Raw genomic sequence first — 18,378 nt, 5'->3', positions numbered from 1 at the left:
TCAAGTTGTAGAAACATCTCAAGGATGATCAATGGAAACAGGATGCACCTGAGCTCAATTTAGAGTATCATGGCAAAGGGTCTGAATACTTATGTAAATAAGGCATTTTTGTATTTTATTCTTAATAATTTTGCAAAAAAATCTAAAAACCTGTTTTCACTTTGTCATTATGGGGTATTGTGTGTAGATTGATGAGAAAAAATACATATTTAATCAATTTTAGAATAAGGCTGTAACGTAACAAAATGTGGAAAAAGTCAAGGGGTCTGAGTACTTTCTGAATGCACTAAGAACACATTTTGTTTCCATTATTTAAACAATTTGATGCACTGAATTAGGCTAATATTAAAACACTTAAAATGAACTTTTAGCAACATTTAATTTTAATAAAAGGGCTTCATAAGAATATAGTTGGGTTTTTGCATTGTTCTTTATACCAGTTTTAGGAAGAGTTGGGCTGTAAAAAACAACAACCTGCACACCTAGTTGCTCTCCAGGTCCAGATTTGGGAGTTCCCTGAAGGTGGAAAGGTATGTTGAATTGTATGCTACAGTACCCACAGAGAGCAATCCAGTCTCCGGTGTGTTGTAAAGAACTGAGCTGCTGGCATGATAAATATCGAAAAGTCCTCCCAGTATATATTCTCCATCCAGTTTAAACTCAGAGGCTGGGCAAGACAATTATTCAGGTAGGGCATGCTGAAAATACCCCAGCATTACCAGCAGGGCTAGGATATGCTACATCATTGTCTTCACATGTAGTATCTGAAAAAAACAGTGTGCCTGTGTCCACACCAAATGCTCAGGTGCCACTGATGATGGCTCCCCCACTTTACATAGGGATGCAATTCATGTGTTTATTAAATATGCATCATTACACCAGCCAGTCATTACTTAGTCAGACTGGAAGCAAATGAGTAGTGCTGGACAATAAGCCTTGTATTGCTAGTAGTGACCTAAAATATGAATGAGGTGCCTCCCCACCCACCCCCTCCCAGTTGTGGGGTTAATGGCCTTGCTCAAGGGCCCAACGCTAGGGGAAGGTCTCTAGGATGTGAACCCAGCAGCCCTCCAGTTGCCAGATCAATTCCCCCTAATTTTCCAGTGCTTGGCCCGGGATTCGAACTGTCTATCTTCTCAGCCGCTGGTCTACCTTCCACCCTAATGGTTACTTCTAAAAGCAGGAATGGATTCAAGTTAACAGACAAATGTCAACGGTCCCAAAACATGAAGCAGAAACAGCCACACCTCATTTGAAGGGACACAGTCTCTTTAATAGCGTTTGGAGTGAAAAAAAATGACACTTAGTTATTAAAATCATTTTTTTTGTTTATAATTGCAGCACAAGAGCAACCAAGAACATGCAATCTCTTTCATGAGAAAGTTTATAAATCTAGAAATCAATTTGACTAGTTTAGTTTTCTAAAATGACATACAATGACTTGAACACTTGGAAACAGTTATGTTTGAAGAAAAAAAAAGAATGTTCAAAATAATCTCAAAACAAATGTAATCTTTAAAATTGATATAAATCCTCAAGAAACCCTTGGAAAAATGATGTACTTTGACAGGAAAAATGTTTTGATCCTTCACTAGTGCTGATCAAAGGTTTTCCAAAATGTCTCTGGTTACCAAAAATACCACCGCATACTTTTCATAAGATCCCCGGCATACCCCCTTCATCCATTTGTTACATTAAAAGCTCTCAATCTCACTTTTCTTATGTTTCCTCTGCAAAAGAAGAGAAAGAGAAAATATTTTTGTATGGAATGATTAGACTATTACCACATATTTGTCAAAAGAAAAATACAGAATGTGAGTATCAGGCTACTAGATTTGAATGGAATATACCCCAGTTTTTAAATAGTTGGCTAAACTGCTTGTTCAAACTATAGGGTCTTTCAGGGGATAACTTTTTTGTAAGGAAATAATCATTAGAATACGGGTATGATACTATGATGTACATTTTAAGAAATCTGAACCCCAAAAATTATATTCACAGGGGCCGCAAAGCATAAATCTGAGGTTGAACTACTTGATTCGCTTGCCCATAGCTAGACGTAAAGTAATCTCTGTCATTTAGTTTCCAGGAGTGCTGAATGACAGTATTATATTTCACTTCAACTGTACAAGCAAAGCGTATTTTGACATGATGGGAAAGCAGAGGGAATAAACACAAAAGGGATTCTATGGCTACAGAGGGCAAAACAGGAACAAATTCAAATAATCAGCCACACAACTTGAACTGGGCTTTCCTAAACCTCACCGTACATAATGTTGTAAAAAACATGACATTTCATAATCCTCCATGATGATATTCTCTGGAGAGTACACCAACTCTGTCCTGGCCATGCAGTGATTTTCACTCTTCGCTAACTTGTTATCTAGCCAATCTCCTATACCTAAATCACTGCTTGTGCCATCAACAGATTGTTGGACTATGGTTCTGAATAGTTATGATAGGTGTTGTATGTAGTGAATGTGTTCAACTGAAGCGTAACCAGTCACTAAAAATGAACTGCATTACACAAAGGAAAATTTCTGGTGTGAGTCTAAAGCCAGTGCAAAAATACACTTGATCACAGACACACATCAATTTAAAACGTTCATATTTACTCCCCCCCCCCCCCCCAAAAAAAAGTACATCTAATCAAGTTATTTCATTCTAAAACCTAAGGACCTCCCATTTAACACATTATAAACGAGTAGGTACCATGTCTTTAATCAAAAGTAGTTGGCAAAATTGTATTTCCCTTGGAGACAGAGCCGAGCAGAGCAGTTAGAAATGGATCGTCGTTAAGAATCCACAACTGAATTTCTACTGCAATCCATCCAGTGCTGCCCCCTCTAGCAGAGTTTATACTTAACCCATGGGGTTACAAGGCAAAGGGCGGCACTGCGTTTCATCCACTGACCAAATACAAAGGTATCCCTCGGCTGTGATATGACTGGCCATCTCATATCCCCATCCCCATAATAACCATAGGCAGCGTGTCCTCTTGTGACTACATCAATCCTCAGCACTACTACCATCCAATACTGTCAACATTTTGAATCCAAACTATTTTTTTAATCTTTTTTTTATTTTTTTCCCCCCACAGACAATCACTGACCCCTTTTACCCACATATACTATTTTTCCATAACTTGTAATTTTCAAATGGGGGCGGGGGGGTTAAGGGGGAATGTTTGATTTTAACTAGCAAAAGGTTTCCCGGTTTCTTCCTTGCCTCTGTAAGTCCTCTTCCCGTGTGTGAAGGGGAGGTATCTGTACTTGACCATATGCTGAAGGTAGGAGAAGAAAAATAAAGTTAGCCACATTCACAAAGATGTTCTATTCACTGAACTCTAAGTGAAACGTCTTGAAGAGACAATTGACTAGCATGATTAATTACAGATACATATCAATAGCAGAGGAATTCATTAGGATTGTATGACTGTGATACATTTAGCTACGAATCGTCTGATACGACTATATATATAGATATCACGCAGAGTAAGCAGCAGCGTCACTGGGTTTCCCATACCTTGATCTGCCTCTTCATGGTGATACAGAAAAGCATGATGAAGTACATTACAAGTATGGGCCAGAACACTGGCACGTTGAAGGCTTCAAAGAATGTGCAAATCATGGCGATGACGATGCCTTTCGTTGCCGAATGCCTGAAGACATAAAAGAAAAACACATGCACACAAAAACAATGTGTCAGCGTTAATGATAGCCTTAATGATAGTAAGTTCCTGCCTGTAGACAGTGGTAAAAATAGCAAAAGAAAACCACAAAGCTAAGCACCAGAGGTTTCTATTTCCTACCATAATCATAGGTATGGGCAACAACGTACTTGTCAGTGCCACCTCCAGTACATATTAGCATTGTTGTTATAGGTTCAGGCTGGGAATGAAATGGCCTTGATAGTAAGGAAAATATGTACAACAATACAGCTTTGTACTGGAAAGCTAGGCTAGATTGTAAAAGTCCATAGAGCCATCCTAGTGCAGCGTCATATTGGAAATATACTTTCACAGGCCAAGAATATCTTCACATTGGTGGGTGAGCTGGCTACTTGGTGAGTGAACAGAATAAAGGAGTGATACTTTGCAAGGGGCAGTGTGGAGGAGCTTATTTTCTGTGAACCAGGCTATTGAATAGCGGGACATAGGACACAACATCCATTACATGGCTGGACAGTATTACACATGTCACAGTGTACTACGTCAATATGTGTTCTCACTTTCCATGGATTTTGTGTATTTTCTGTGTGACATTGAATCATTCACTCAAAGATTAGTGGAATATTCCGACAGGACACTGTGGTAGGATGTCAGAAATAGGGGGCACAAATTATGCAAGCATAAGCCTGTAGCTCAGCCCAGTTCAGTGAAAGGCCAAGCTGGGTAGATGACAGCTATAGATGGTGCGGTCATTGGGGGCTCTCACCAGAATTTGAATTCAGGCAACCTCCTGATGAATGGACGGAACTCCTCATTCTGCTTGGTGGGGAGCGCCGGGCCCTCATCTACAGGTGAGTGGAGGGGGAGCAAAGTTACAGCAAGGATCACGTTGCTAGCCAAACAAATGGACTCAAAACAAGAACAGTGACAACAGAGTTTCAAAACCGATCCCAACGGCATCCCGATAAGAGCACTGGTGTAGACACCTTGCATTCTGTTTTAAATACCAAAATGTCACTAAAAGGCATTTAAATAGTATTTACATAGAAAGGTATTTCTTTGGAAGCTTTTGGGTTACTAAGTTACTCTCACCACATTGAAAGGAAAGGAGCTCTCCAATATCTTGTTTCTCTAGTGCAGGGGTTCTTAAACTTTTTCAGCCTGGGACCAAATTAGAAATTCTGTGTTTTCCTGGGTGTCACACCCGCTTGGGAGAAGCTTTTTTGGGAGAAGCTTTTTTTCGGGAGGCAGATTCCTTGTAGAAAATCCCAGCCAGCTAGCTTCTCCCAAGCGGGTGTGACACCTACTCCCGTTGCCTGCTGCACGGATTCCACCTGGCGATCTGTTCACCGTCTGCCCTGGCCTGTCTCACCCGGTCTGGTACAGGAACCCCCGCCACACTTCCCCCTCTCTCCTGAGCTTTCGCTCGCCTCCAGCACACACACCGCAGACTTTGGACTGATCGTACCTAGCAAGTCTCTGTCCACCTGTTTTTGTTTTGTTTGTGACTTTGGACTGATCGTACCTAGCAAGTCTCTGTCCACCTGTTTGTGCTTAAACCCCATGCCAAGTCCTAAAGCAATGGGACTCCCTAAATCTTTCTCAGATTATTACCAATCCCACAAGGTATGACTCCAAACACCCAGAAAAGGCTACTCTCCTTGATGTTATCCTCACAAATAATCCTGATAGGTATCAGTCTGGTGTTTTCTGTAATGACCTTAGTGATCACTGTTTTACAGCCTTTGTTCGTAATAGCTGCTCAGTGAAACGACCTGTCCTGATTTGTCATTGACGCTTGCTAAAAAACTTTAATGAGCAAGCCTTCCTTCATGTCCCGGCCTCTGTAAATTGGTATAGACACAGCTTGCTCCCCTCTGTCGAAGACGCTTGGACCTTCTTTTTTTATATTTTTCAGTGGTATTGTTAACAAACACGCCACCATAAAGAAAATGAGAATTAAAAACAGGTTCAGCCCCTGGTTCGACCGTGATCTGGCAGAATTACTCCACCTCAAGAATTCCATTTGGCGAAAGGCTCAGCACACGCATACTCAGGCTGACTGGCTCTCGTTCAGGCAAATGAGAAATAAGTGCACTCAGGCTATGCGGAAGGCCAAAGTTAGTTACTTTAAGGAGCAGTTCTCTCTCTGTGGGTCTAACCCCAAGAAGTTCTGGAAAATGGTTAATGACCTGGAGAATAAACCCTCCTCCTCACAGCTGCCCATGTACCTTAAAGTTGATGATGTGGTTGTTACTGACAAGGAGCACATGGCTGAGCTCTTTATTCACCACGTCAGGATTCCTATTTGGCTCAGCCATGCCTCATTGCCCGTCCAACATTTCCTCATCTCCCACCCCTTCTATAATGCGACTAACCTTGATGCTCCTCCCTCTTTTTCCCCTGCACCGCTACAAAGTTTCTCCCTGTAGGCAGTCACTGACTGAGGTGCTAAAGGAGCTCCTTAAACTTGACCCCAAAAAACCATCTGGGTCCTTTCTTCTTTAAGGTTGCAGCCCCTATCATCGCCAAGCCTATCTCTGACATTTTAAACCTGTCTCTCCTCTCTGGGGAGGTTCCCATTGCTTGGAAGGCAGCCACGGTGCGTCCTTTATTTAAAGGGGGAGATCAAGCTGATCCTAACTGTTATAGGCCAATTTCTATTTTGCCCTTTTTATCAAAAGTGTTGGAAAAACTTGTCAATAATCAACTGACTGGCTTTCTTGATGTCTATAGTATTCTCTCTGGTATGCAATCTGGTTTCTGCTCAGGTTATGGATGTGTCACTGCAACCTTAAAGGTCCTAAATGATGTCACCATTGCCCTTGATTCTAAGCAATGTTGCTATTTTAATTGACTTGGCCAAAGCTTTTGATACGGTAGACCATTCCATTCTTGGCAGGCTAAGAAGTATTGGTGTCTCTGAGGGGTCTTTGTCCTGGTTTGCTAACTACCTCTCTCAAAGAGTGCAGTGTATAAAGTCAGAGTGTATAAAGTCAGAACATCTGCTGTCTCAGCCACTGCCTGTCACCAAGGGAGTACCCCAAGGCTCGATCCTAGGCCCCATGCTCTTCTCAATTTACATCAACAACATAGCTCAGGCAGTAGGAAGCTCTCTCATCCATTTATATGCAGATGATACAGTCTTATACTCAGCTGGCCCCTCCCCGGATTTAGTGTTAAACTCTCTACAACAAAGCTTTCTTAGTGTCCAACAAGCTTTCTCTGGACATTACATCAAAGTTGGATCAGCCTGTAGTGTGGTTTTCCACTTTAATTTTGAGGGTGACTCCAAATCCAGACCTCCATGGGTTGATAAATTTGATTTCCATTGTTAATTTTTGTGTGATTTTGTTGTCAGCACATTCAGCTATGTAAAGAAAAAAATATTTAATAAGATTATTTAATTCAATCAGATCTAGGATGTGTTATTTTAGTGTTCCCTTTATTTTTTTGAGCAGTATATATATATATATATATATATATATATATATATATATATATATATATATATATATATATATATATATATATATATATGCATCTCTAATTGAGCTCAGCACAGTTTTTCAATCGCAAACTATGAAACACTCATTCTCATCTCCGAAACCTGCTTATCATTACCATAATGTACCAATATTTAGAAAATATTAGGAAAAATAAATTGTATACTTTAGTAATTTTGGCTTAATCTGATAGTATGCCTTTTGCTCATTATCCAAATGTGTACATAAAAAGAACATGTATACACAAGTAATTATGACAAAAAAAACTAGATTCAGAAAAGGTTGTGTTGCGGTAATGAAAAGTTACAAAATCATAATGTAATTTTAAATATATTTGTTTTCAGTGTTATGTTAACTCAGGCCTTTTCATTAAGTGAGCAATTCAAAAAAAAAGTATTAGAAATTGGTTTATTACTATTTTGGACTTCAAAAACTGTTGCAGTAATGAGAATGTTTGCATTGGTAGATGTGGAAATTGCATAATCTCATCAATAAACATAATAATTATGAAATAGCTACAGTGGCTTGCGAAAGTATTCACCCCCCTTTACACTTTTCCTATTTAGTTTCCTTACAACCTGGAATTAAAAATGATTTTGGGGGGGTTTGTATCATTTCATTTACACAACATGCCTACCACTTTGAAGATGCAAAATATTTTTTGGGGGTGAAACAAACAAGAAATAAGACAAAAAACAGAAAACTTGAGCGTGCATAACTATTCACCCCCCAAAGTCAATACTTTGTAGAGCCACCTTTTGCAGAAATTACAGCTGCAAGTCTCTTGGGGTATGTCTCTATAAGCTTGGCACATCTAGCCACTGGGATTTTTGCCCATTCTTCAAGGCAAAACTGCTCCAGCTCCTTCAAGTTGGATGGGTTCTGCTGGTGTACAGCAATCTTTAAGTCATACCACAGATTCTCAATTGGATTGAGGTCTGGGCTTTGACTTGGCCATTCCAAGACATTTAAATGTTTCCCCTTAAACCACTCAAGTGTTGCTTTAGCAGTATGCTTAGGGTCATTGTCCTGCTGGAAGGTGAACCTCCGTCCCAGTCTCAAATCTCTGGAAGACTAATCTCCCTCACTAACTTTAAGCATCAGTTGTCAGAGCACCTTACCGATCACTGCACCTGTACACAGCCCATCTGAAATTAACCCACCCAACTACCTCATCCCTATATTGTTATTTATTTTGCTCATTTGCACCCCAGTATCTCTATTTGCACATAATCTCTTGCACATCTATCATTCCAGTGTTAATACTAATTGTAATTATCTTGCACTATAGCCTATTTATTGCCTTACCTCCATAACTTGCTACATTTGCACACACTGTATATATATTTTCTGTTGTATTTTTTGACTTTATGTTTTGTTGTACCCCCATATGTAACTCTGTGTTGTTTTTAATCGCACTGCTTTGCTTTATCTTGGCCAGGTCGCAGTTGTAAATGAGAACTTGTTCTCAACTGGCTTACCTTGGTTAAATAAAGGTGAAATGAATAAATAAATAAAAAAGACTGAAACAGGTTTCCCTCAAGAATTTCCCTGTATTTAGCGCCATCCATCATTCCTTCAATTCTGATCAGTTTCCCAGTCCCTGCTGATGAAAAACATCCCCACAGCATGATGCTGCCACCACCATGCTTCACTGTGGGGATGGTGTTCTTGGGGTGATGAGAGGTGTTGGGTTTGCGCCAGACATAGCGTTTTCCTTGATGGCCAAAAAGCTCAATTTTGGTCTCATCTGACCAGAGTACCTTCTTCCATATGTTTGGGGAGTCTCCCACATGGCTTTTGGCGAACACCAAACGTGTTTGCTTATTTTTTTCTTTAAGCAATGGCTTTTTTCTGGCCACTCTTCCGTAAAGCCCAGCTCTGTGGAGTGTATGGCTTAAAGTGGTCCTATGGACAGATACTCTAATCTCCGCTGTGGAGCTTTGCAGCTCCTTCAGGGTTATCTTTGGTCTCTTTGTTGCCTCTCTGATTAACGCCCTCCTTGCCTGGTCCGTTAGTTTTGGTGGGCGGCCCTCTCTTGGCAGGTTTGTTGTGGTGCCATATTATTAATAATAGATTTTATGGTGCTCCGTGGGATGTTCAAAGTTTCTGATATTTTTTATAACCCAACCCTGATCTGAACTTCTCCACAAATTTGTCCCTGACCTGTTTGGAGAGCTCCTTGGTCTTCATGGTGCCACTTGCTTAGTGGCGTTGCAGACTCTGGGGCCTTTCAGAACAGGTGTATATACAGTGGGGGAAAAAAGTATTTAGTCAGCCACCAATTGTGCAAGTTCTCCCACTTAAAAAGATGAGAGAGGCCTGTAATTTTCATCATAGGTACACGTCAACTATGACAGACAAAATGAGGAAAACAAATCCAGAAAATCACATTGTAGGATTTTTAATGAATTTATTTGCAAATTATGGTGGAAAATAAGTATTTGGTCAATAACAAAAGTTTCTCAATACTTTGTTATATACCCTTTGTTGGCAGTGACAGAGGTCAAACGTTTTCTGTAAGTCTTCACAAGGTTTTCACACACTGTTGCTGGTATTTTGGCCCATTCCTCCATGCAGATCTCCTCTAGAGCAGTGATGTTTTGGGGCTGTCGCTGGGCAACACAGACTTTCAACTCCCTCCAAAGATTTTCTATGGGGTTGAGATCTGGAGACTGGCTAGGCCACTCCAGGACCTTGAAATGCTTCTTACGAAGCCACTCCTTCGTTGCCCGGGCGGTGTGTTTGGGATCATTGTCATGCTGAAAGACCCAGCCACGTTTCATCTTCAATGCCCTTGCTGATTTTTTCACTCAAAATCTCACGATACATGGCCCCATTCATTCTTTCCTTTACACGGATCAGTCGTCCTGGTCCCTTTGCAGAAAAACAGCCCAAAGCATGATGTTTCCACCCCCATGCTTCACAGAAGGTATGGTGTTCTTTGGATGCAACTCAGCATTCTTTGTCCTCCAAACACAACGAGTTGAGTTTTTACCAAAAAATTCTATTTTGGTTTCATCTGACCATATGACATTCTCCCAATCCTCTTCTGGATCATCCAAATGCACTCTAGCAAACTTCAGACAGGCCTGGACATGTACTGGCTTAAGCAGGGGGACACGTCTGGCACTGCAGGATTTGAGTCCCTGGCGGCGTAGTGCGTTACTGATGGTAGGCTTTGTTACTTTGGTCCCAGCTCTCTGCAGGTCATTCACTAGGTCCCCCCGTGTGGTTCTGGGATTTTTGCTCACCGTTCTTGTGATCATTTTGACCCCACGGGGTGAGATATTGCGTGGAGCCCCAGATCGAGGGAGATTATCAGTGGTCTTGTATGTCTTCCATTTCCTAATAATTGCTCCCACAGTTGATTTCTTCAAACCAAGCTGCTTACCTATTGCAGATTCAGTCTTCCCAGCCTGGTGCAGGTCTACAATTTTGTTTCTGGTGTCCTTTGACAGCTCTTTGGTCTTAGCTATAGTGGAGTTTGGAGTGTGACTGTTTGAGGTTGTGGACAGGTGTCTTTTATACTGATAACAAGTTCAAACAGGTGCCATTAATACAGGTAACGAGTGGAGGACAGAGGAGCCTCTTAAAGAAGAAGTTACAGATCTGTGAGAGCCAGAAATCTTGCTTGTTTGTAGGTGACCAAATACTTATTTTCCACCATAATTTGCAAATAAATTCATAAAAAATCCTACAATGTGATTTTCTGGAAAACATTTTCTCAATTGGTCTGTCATAGTTGACGTGTACCTATGATAAAACAGGCCTCTCATCTTTTTAAGTGGGAGAACATGCACAATTGGTGGCTGACTAAATACTTTTTTCCCCCACTGTATACTGAGATCATGTGACAGATCATGTGACAATTAGATTGCACACAGGTGGACTTCATTTAACTAATTATGTGACTTCTGAAGGTAATTGGTTCCACCAGATCTTATTTAGGGGCTTCATAGCAAAGGGGGTGAATACATATGCACGCACCACTTTTCCGTTATTGATTTTTTTTCAACAAGTAATTTTTTTCATTTCACTTCACCAATTTGGACTATTTTGTGTATGTCCATTACATGAAATCCAAATAAAAATCAATTTAAATTACAGGCTGTAATGCAACAAAATAGGAAAAACGCCAAGGGGGCTGAATACTTTTGCAAGGCACTGTAAATACAGATCCTAATCTTAGTGATCCAAGAGGAATTAGTTTTCTTTTGTTAAGTGCCAGTTTCGTGAGAATCATCCAATTAGAAAATGTAATTTTTTTATAGTCTTTGTCTAGTCATCATAAGGATGAAAACGTATCCAGATTCACTGCAAATAAATATTTATTTGCATTGGACTGAACCATATCGTATTGAATCGTCCCAAACTATAATGTATCTTTCCTGAATCATATACACATCAGTGTATCGAGATGCGTAGTCGGCCAAAGATACACACCCCCGTCAAAGCTTTTTTTAAATATAGTCTCTAGCCACAATGCTACATGGAGGGTATCTTCATGAAGAGTGAGCGCTAGAAGACATTCCTGTACATCGCTTTATGTAGGAAAGTAAACATCTTAAATATGACTGCAACCCAAAGGAATGTAATATGGTACAATGAACTCTAACTTGCCTTCGTCAAGCATTGATGGATCCACTTTTGGTGATAGAAAAGCGATGAACAGGTTGAGATGGTAAATTCCCAGAGCATATGTTACAATATACCAACCCTGGAGGGAGCAGAGAAAACTTATATTAGTGTTCATTTGAATTTCATACATTACATTTAGAAAATGACACTTAGCAGACGCTCTTATCCAAACTGTAAATGAAATAAGCGTAAACATGTGTGCAAATCTGTGTGAAAATCTGTCATCAAGGCAAAGGGTGGCTATTTGAATTAAATTATATTTTGATTTCTTTAACACTTTTTTGGTTACTACATAATTGCATATGTGCTATTTCATAGTTTTGACGTCTTCACTATTATTCTACAATGTAAAAAATATAAAAAATTAAGAAAAACCGTTGAATGAGTAGGTGTGTCCAAACATTCGACTGGTAGTGTATATTCCCTCACATAATTCACAAATGTATAAACATTGACTGAGATGACAATATATGGGGAAATACTAGTCTAAAGGGAAAACGGTAGCCTACATTTTCACACAGTTAGATGCTCCCAAAGTGATCTTCTATTCCTTGGATGTGAGCAAGTGCATATTACGCCTAAAGGCACATTGCAAAAAAAAAATATCTTAACGTTCAAACTCAGCAATATAACATCATCATAGTCATCAACAACAGATTTCAAATCTGACAAGCCACTTACAGGCTCTTCCAAATTTCCTCCCTCCATTGAGGCATACCCAAATCTTGGCAGATTTGACTTTCGTTGTTTTTGTCTAAGGAGGAAGTTGTCGCACTGTGTATGGTGATGCCACATTGCCAAATCTACCTTCAAAGACGTCAGGTGCGTATTCAGTTGGGCGAAATGTTGTGGAACGCTCAGAGAGAAATATATCGTGCAGAACAGACCTTTTTGACATGCTGAGAAAGGAAACACGTCAGCTCTGCTCATGGCATTTCTATCTGGAGTGTTCAGTACGTTGCAACCTCCTGAACGCAACCCAGCTATAGCCCTGAGTGTTGTGTGTTTCTTTACCTGTAATATGTACACTCTGATCATGTAGATGGCCGTTAGCGAAAGTGTGACTCCCCATCGCCCTATGGAGAACGGCGTCGACCTGTCTAGCCATGACTGATAAATCTGGAAAAGACACGAACCAGAAAGACACAGTGCACAACTAATACCAGGAGAGCAACAGTAAACATTAGATTAAGCGTCACATTTTCACGTCGTCTTATCTGAAGTGCAATTTCTAGCGGGTCCAATGGTTATGTTCATCAAAACAGTGGTGGCAGTGTTTCCTTTGGTTTAGCCTAGTTTTCTTTCCTCTTGACATTTGATGAGAGACCAACTAAAGGCCCCGGCAGCAGTACCTGTCCAACCCGTGTGAAGAAGCTGCCGATTGTGGATGGTTTCCCATGGATTGATTCACCAACACTGTCCCCTTCTGACATCCTGTCTGTGGAAGGAGAGAAAAGGGTTGTTACCAGGTATTACTTGAACATATTTCACCACAACAGGCTTTTTGTTTGCAATGCGAGTATGGATCTGTAGACGAAGTGTTTATAGTACTTAGGTGTTATCGACACAATGTGTTGATGAGGTGTGCTCTCAAGACAAGAACGTCTTGCCTGGCTGTGACTCGCAAAGCAGGGGTAGATTTGCTGCATGTAAATAATGTGTGGACAGATGAGCCTGAGGATATTTGGCCTATAGCTCAGAGCAATTTGGCAAATAGTACTGAATACCAATAGCCTAACATTGGTAGGCTACAGTAATTTAATTTTTGAATTGGCTCGCTATATATCTAGCTAGTTTATTTATTCTGTTAGTCCTTTTCCACGTATACAGTGAGGTAAAAAAGTATTTGATCCCATTTTTTAGAAACATTTTAGTCATTTAGCAGACGCTCTTATCCAGAGCGACTTACAGTTAGTGAGTGCATACATCATTTTTTTTATTTTTCATACTGGCCCCCCGTGGGAATCGAACCCACAACCCTGGCGTTGCAAACGCCATGCTCTACCAACTGAGCTACATCCCTGCCGGCCATTCCCTCCCCTACCCTGGACGACGCTGGGCTAATTCGAACCAGGATCTCTAGTGGCAAAGCTAGCACTGCGATGCAATGCCTTAAACCACTGCGCCACTCGGGAGGACAGAACTACACGGGACGATCTTGTCAATGATCTCAAGGCAGCTGGGACCATATTCACCAAGAATACAATTGGTAACACACTACGCCGTGAAGGAGTGTGTAGATGTTTCCCAATGCTGATTTTGTACGTTTGCCCACGGACAAAGACATGATCAGTCTATAATTTTAATGGTAGGTTTATTTGAACAGTGAGAGACAGAATAACGCATATCAAAAATGTTATAAATTGATTTGCATTTTAATGAGGGAAATAAGTATTTGACCCCTCTGCAAAACATGACTTAGTACTTGATGGCAAAACCCTTGTTGGCAATCACAGAGGTCAGACGTTTCTTGTAGTTGGCCACCAGGTTTGCACACATCTCAGGAGGGATTTTGTTCCACTCCTCTTTGCGGATCTTCTCCAAGTCATTAAGGTTTCGAGACTGATGTTTGGCAACTCGAACCTTCAGCTCCCTCCACAGATTTTCTATGGGATTAAGGTCTGGAGACTGGCTAGGCCACACCAGGACCTTAATGTGCTTCTTCTTGAGCCACTCCTTTGTTGCCTTGGCCGTGTGTTTTGGGTTATTGTCACACTAGAATACCCATCCCCGACCCATTTTCAATGCCCTGGCTGAGGGAAGGAGGTTCTCACCCAAGATTTGACGGTACATGGCTCCGTCCATCGTCCCTTTGATGCGGTGAAGATGTCCTGTCCCCTTAGCAGAAAAACACCCCCAAAGCATAATGTTTCCACCTCCATGTTTGACGGTGGGGATGGTGTTCTTGGGGTCATAGGCAGCATTCCTCCTCCTCCAAACACGGCGAGTTGAGTTGATGCCAAAGAGCTCGATTTTGGTCTCATCTGACCACAACACTTTCACCCAGTTCTTCTCTGAATCATTCAGATGTTCATTGGCAAACTTCAGACGGCCCTGTATATGTGCTTTCTTGAGCAGGGGGACCCTCACGGCGTAGTGTGTTACCAATTGTTTTCTTGGTGACTATGGTCCCAGCTGCCTTGAGATCATTGACAAGATCCTCCAGTGTAGTTCTGGGCTGATTCCTCACCGTTCTCATGATCATTGCAACTCCACAAGGTGAGATCTTGCATGGAGTCCCAGGCCGAGGGAGATTGACAGTGCTTTTGTGTTTCTTCCATTTGCGAATAATCTCACCAACTGTTGTCACCTTCTCACCAAGCTGCTTGGCGATGGTCTTGTAGCCCATTCCAGCCTTGTGTAGGTCTACAATCTTGTCCCTGAAATCCTTAAAGAGCTCTTTGGTCTTGGCCATTGTGGAGAGTTTGGAATCTGATTGATTGATTGCTTCTGTGGACAGGTGTCTTGTATACAGGTAACAAACTGAGATTAGGAGCACTCCCTTTAAGAGTGTGCTCCTAATCTCAGTTTGTTACCTGTATAAAAGACACCTGGGAGCCAGAAATCCCTCTGATTGAGAGGGGGTCAAATACTTATTTCCCTCATTAAAATGCAAATCAATTTATAACATTTTTGACATGAGTTTTTCAGGATTTTTTTGTAGATATTCTGTCTCTTACTGTTCAAATAAACCTACCATTAAAATTATAGACTGATCATTTCATTGTCAGTGGGCAAACATACAAAATCAGCAGGGGATCAAATACTTTTTTCCCTCACTGTAATAACATGGCAACAACTCACATAAAGCGACCTAGCTGACTAAACTCAACTCCAAGGTAAAGGTAGTTATTCTTTTTTAACCCCTTTTTCGATCTTGTCTCATCGCTGCAACTCCCCAATGGGCTCAGGAGGCGAAGGTTGAGTCATGCATCCTCCGAAACATGACCCGCCAAACCGCGCTTCTTATCACCCGCCCGCTTAACCCAGAAGCCAGCCGCACCAATGTGTCGGAGGAAACACTGTTCAACCGACGACCGAGGTCAGCCTGCAGGATCAAACCCGGGTCTGTGGTGACTCCTCTAGATGCAGTGCCTTAGACCGCTGCGCCATTCGGGAGGCCACTAAAGGACGTTTCTGATGAACTCCATGAACAGAGTCCAGGCTTTGTGGAATTCAGCTCTGACTAAATTGATTCGCCAAACAATTATTCAATTGGCACATCTTATAGCATTGAGCAAACAATCAGTGGTTGTATTTGATTAACGTTTATTGAAAATAACGTATAGATTTAAATATTGACCTTGGGCGAATCGATGTAGTCGGAGCTAAATTCCACAAAACCTGGTCTCTGCTCAACTCCATGTAATTGACTTTAGTCAGCTACATCAACCTAACATCAACATAGGATAATTGACATGTTATCCTGAACCAGCTCTGCAAACGTTATGTCAAAATACATTCTGTACTTTCGCAGAGCAACTATTGTCATTACTGTTCCGCATGGTATGTACTTCCAAAGAAGGTCTAAATAAAATCAACGATCTTAAGGAATACTGTACTGCTGCTGGATCAGCCTACCTGTGCGTGGCATTAATAAGTGATTATATTGGGAGATGCCGAAGGTGAATCATGCGCACATGGTCCAAAACAATTTTTATTTAGACCTTTTTTAGAAGTACATACTGTGCATGAAGGCAGTAATGACTATAGTTGCTCTGCAAAACTCCATATTTTGGGTAAGTACCGAACGTATTTTGACATCACATTTGCAGAGCTGGTTAATGGGAAGTCAGAGGAGATCTCTTCTCCTCAAGCCCAAGAACTGGTTTAATGTTATCCCAGTCTAATGTTATCCCAACTCTTCCCACCCAAAAGTCCTAGGCTTGTAATTGGGCTAGCCCACTTGGAAGGTCTACCGGCTCAAACGATAGAAAAGTTTCATTTTAATTTCCCTTCACGTCATGTTGCTTATCAAACAGCTGTCCAATTATTGTGAGACTTACGTTAGCTGATAATGACAATAGACTTGATAGCCGACTTAACTCAACGATTTACGAGCCGCGACTAATGTGGGCAGACTGGAGTTCCGAAGTCACATACATTTCAATGTATCAAAAACGACAAATTTCAGCACACAAAGAACAGCCCTGAAATCCGTAGTTATATATATATATATATATATATATATATATTAAACATAACATAGTCGGCGCGCAACTCCATCGTAAATTGTGGAGTTGAGTCGCTCATAAACGGTCTCTTCTCATAATGTGGCTAGTTAGCTGTTATTTGCTCTCCAACGTTGAATCGTTTACTGGTTAGCTAGCGAGCGAGCCAACGAATGCAGTTGCTAGCTACTGTAGCCAGCTAAAACAATTATTTATAGTGTGTGAGATTGGATATGTTTAGTATTGAAGTGTTTTTATTCACAACGCAATTTTGATTCAATGTTTTCATGTCTCGCAAGCAGGGTGAGTGATGTTAGCTAGCGTTACAAAAAAAGCTAACTAGGTAATTAGTGATGCCCCCCAAATAAACCCTTTCTGGTTTGTGTAGTTTTTAAACAACCACCTTTCATTAACAGTGTGTGTGAAACAGTGATGGATTCACTCTACTTCCCATAATGTGCAGCGAGAATCAAACAGTTAAACACTGCTACCCTAAAGATGGAAATTGTAGTCTTTAATCTCAATGTTGTCATTTTGATGGATACAAACAGTGGGACGTTGAACTACAACCACCAGCAGTAACTTCGAGAATTTGACAACTCACTTCCGGTTAGAAACCGAGCCCTTTCCAGCTAGCATATGCATAGCCTCTCGACACCATATTTAGAGAGGAATTTCAATTGAAATATTACTTTGGTATTGGTCCCCTTAATTCCACTAAAACTAAAGAACATATGTTCACACTCCTACTGACAGACATACTGCTGCAAGACAGGTTTTTCTTACCTGATTCTGCCGCTGTGTCACTCTCGGCTCTACCTAACTACCTCTCGTGCTGGTTCGGCTAATGTGAACACGTCAGTACTTCCGCGAGGACTTGCTGTAAAGTACGGCAGGCAAGATTAGAAGAGCGTAGAAAACCCTGGACCAGTGTGGGGGATGCACAGGTGTTTTGTGGCACTTTCCTGGCCACTGGAGAATTCAAAATACCCCGTTCTTTGAAAAGACAAGGGGAAAATATGAACTACAATTATATATGACACTATTGCAACAACAACAACAAATCCAGCCAAACCTTTACTTTCAATAGTTTTTTCACTTAGCCTAAAATAATGCCCCTAAGTAAATAGCCGACTTATTCATTCTCTCTAGAAATAATATCATACAGCATATGACAGAGTAGACATACCTTTGACAAGTTTGAAGATTATCTTTCCTCACTAGGACGAAGGTCATCATGTCCCAATGTCGGGACATGATGACCCTCGACCTAGTGAGTAACTGGTTGAAGGAACTTACTTACAGTGCATTCGGAAAGTATTCAGACCCCTTGATTTTTTCCAAATTTTGTTACGTTACAACCTTATTCTAAAATTGATTAAATAAATAC

At 41.0% G+C, this 18,378-nt stretch overlaps 1 protein-coding gene across 2 annotated transcripts; it reads right to left on the bottom strand.

Moving 5' to 3' along the window:
- Positions 1-1,316: 1,316 nt before the first annotated feature.
- On the bottom strand, positions 1,317-17,860 carry LOC311149980 (protein RER1-like). Of its 2 annotated transcripts, XM_084187201.1 has the most exons (8): positions 17,775-17,860; positions 13,170-13,255; positions 12,832-12,936; positions 11,800-11,896; positions 4,437-4,515; positions 3,526-3,661; positions 3,229-3,283; positions 1,317-1,730 (listed from the first exon to the last, which is right to left on the bottom strand). In XM_084187201.1, the coding sequence occupies exons 2-8, from the start codon at positions 13,248-13,250 to the stop codon at positions 1,720-1,722; spliced, it is 564 nt and encodes a 187-aa protein (XP_084043327.1). In that variant the 5' UTR covers positions 13,251-13,255; positions 17,775-17,860; the 3' UTR covers positions 1,317-1,719. The 2 variants fall into 2 exon arrangements, with proteins under 2 accessions (XP_084043327.1, XP_084043326.1); XM_084187200.1 differs by lacking the exon at positions 1,317-1,730 and having other exon boundaries at positions 2,611-3,283.
- Positions 17,861-18,378: the final 518 nt, after the last annotated feature.

The sequence above is a fragment of the Coregonus lavaretus genome (assembly GCF_964263955.1).
Source record: "Coregonus lavaretus genome assembly, chromosome: 22".
Lineage (NCBI taxonomy): Eukaryota > Metazoa > Chordata > Actinopteri > Salmoniformes > Salmonidae > Coregonus > Coregonus lavaretus.
The sequence above is the reverse complement of the archived record's forward strand: the minus strand, read 5'-3'. Positions and strand labels throughout refer to the sequence as shown.

What these genes read in the sequence shown, in the direction of transcription:
- LOC311149980 (XM_084187200.1), bottom strand. Translation starts at nt 13,250, where the DNA reads ATGTCAGAAGGGGACAGTGTTGGTGAATCAATCCATGGGAAACCATCC. An exon ending in TCAGAGTGTACATATTACAG is followed by an intron (nt 11,897 to 12,831) that starts GTAAAGAAACAC and finishes TGCTCCCTCCAG; the next exon opens with GGTTGGTATATTGTAACATA. An exon ending in CCATGAAGAGGCAGATCAAG is followed by an intron (nt 3,284 to 3,525) that starts GTATGGGAAACC and finishes TCCTACCTTCAG; the next exon opens with CATATGGTCAAGTACAGATA.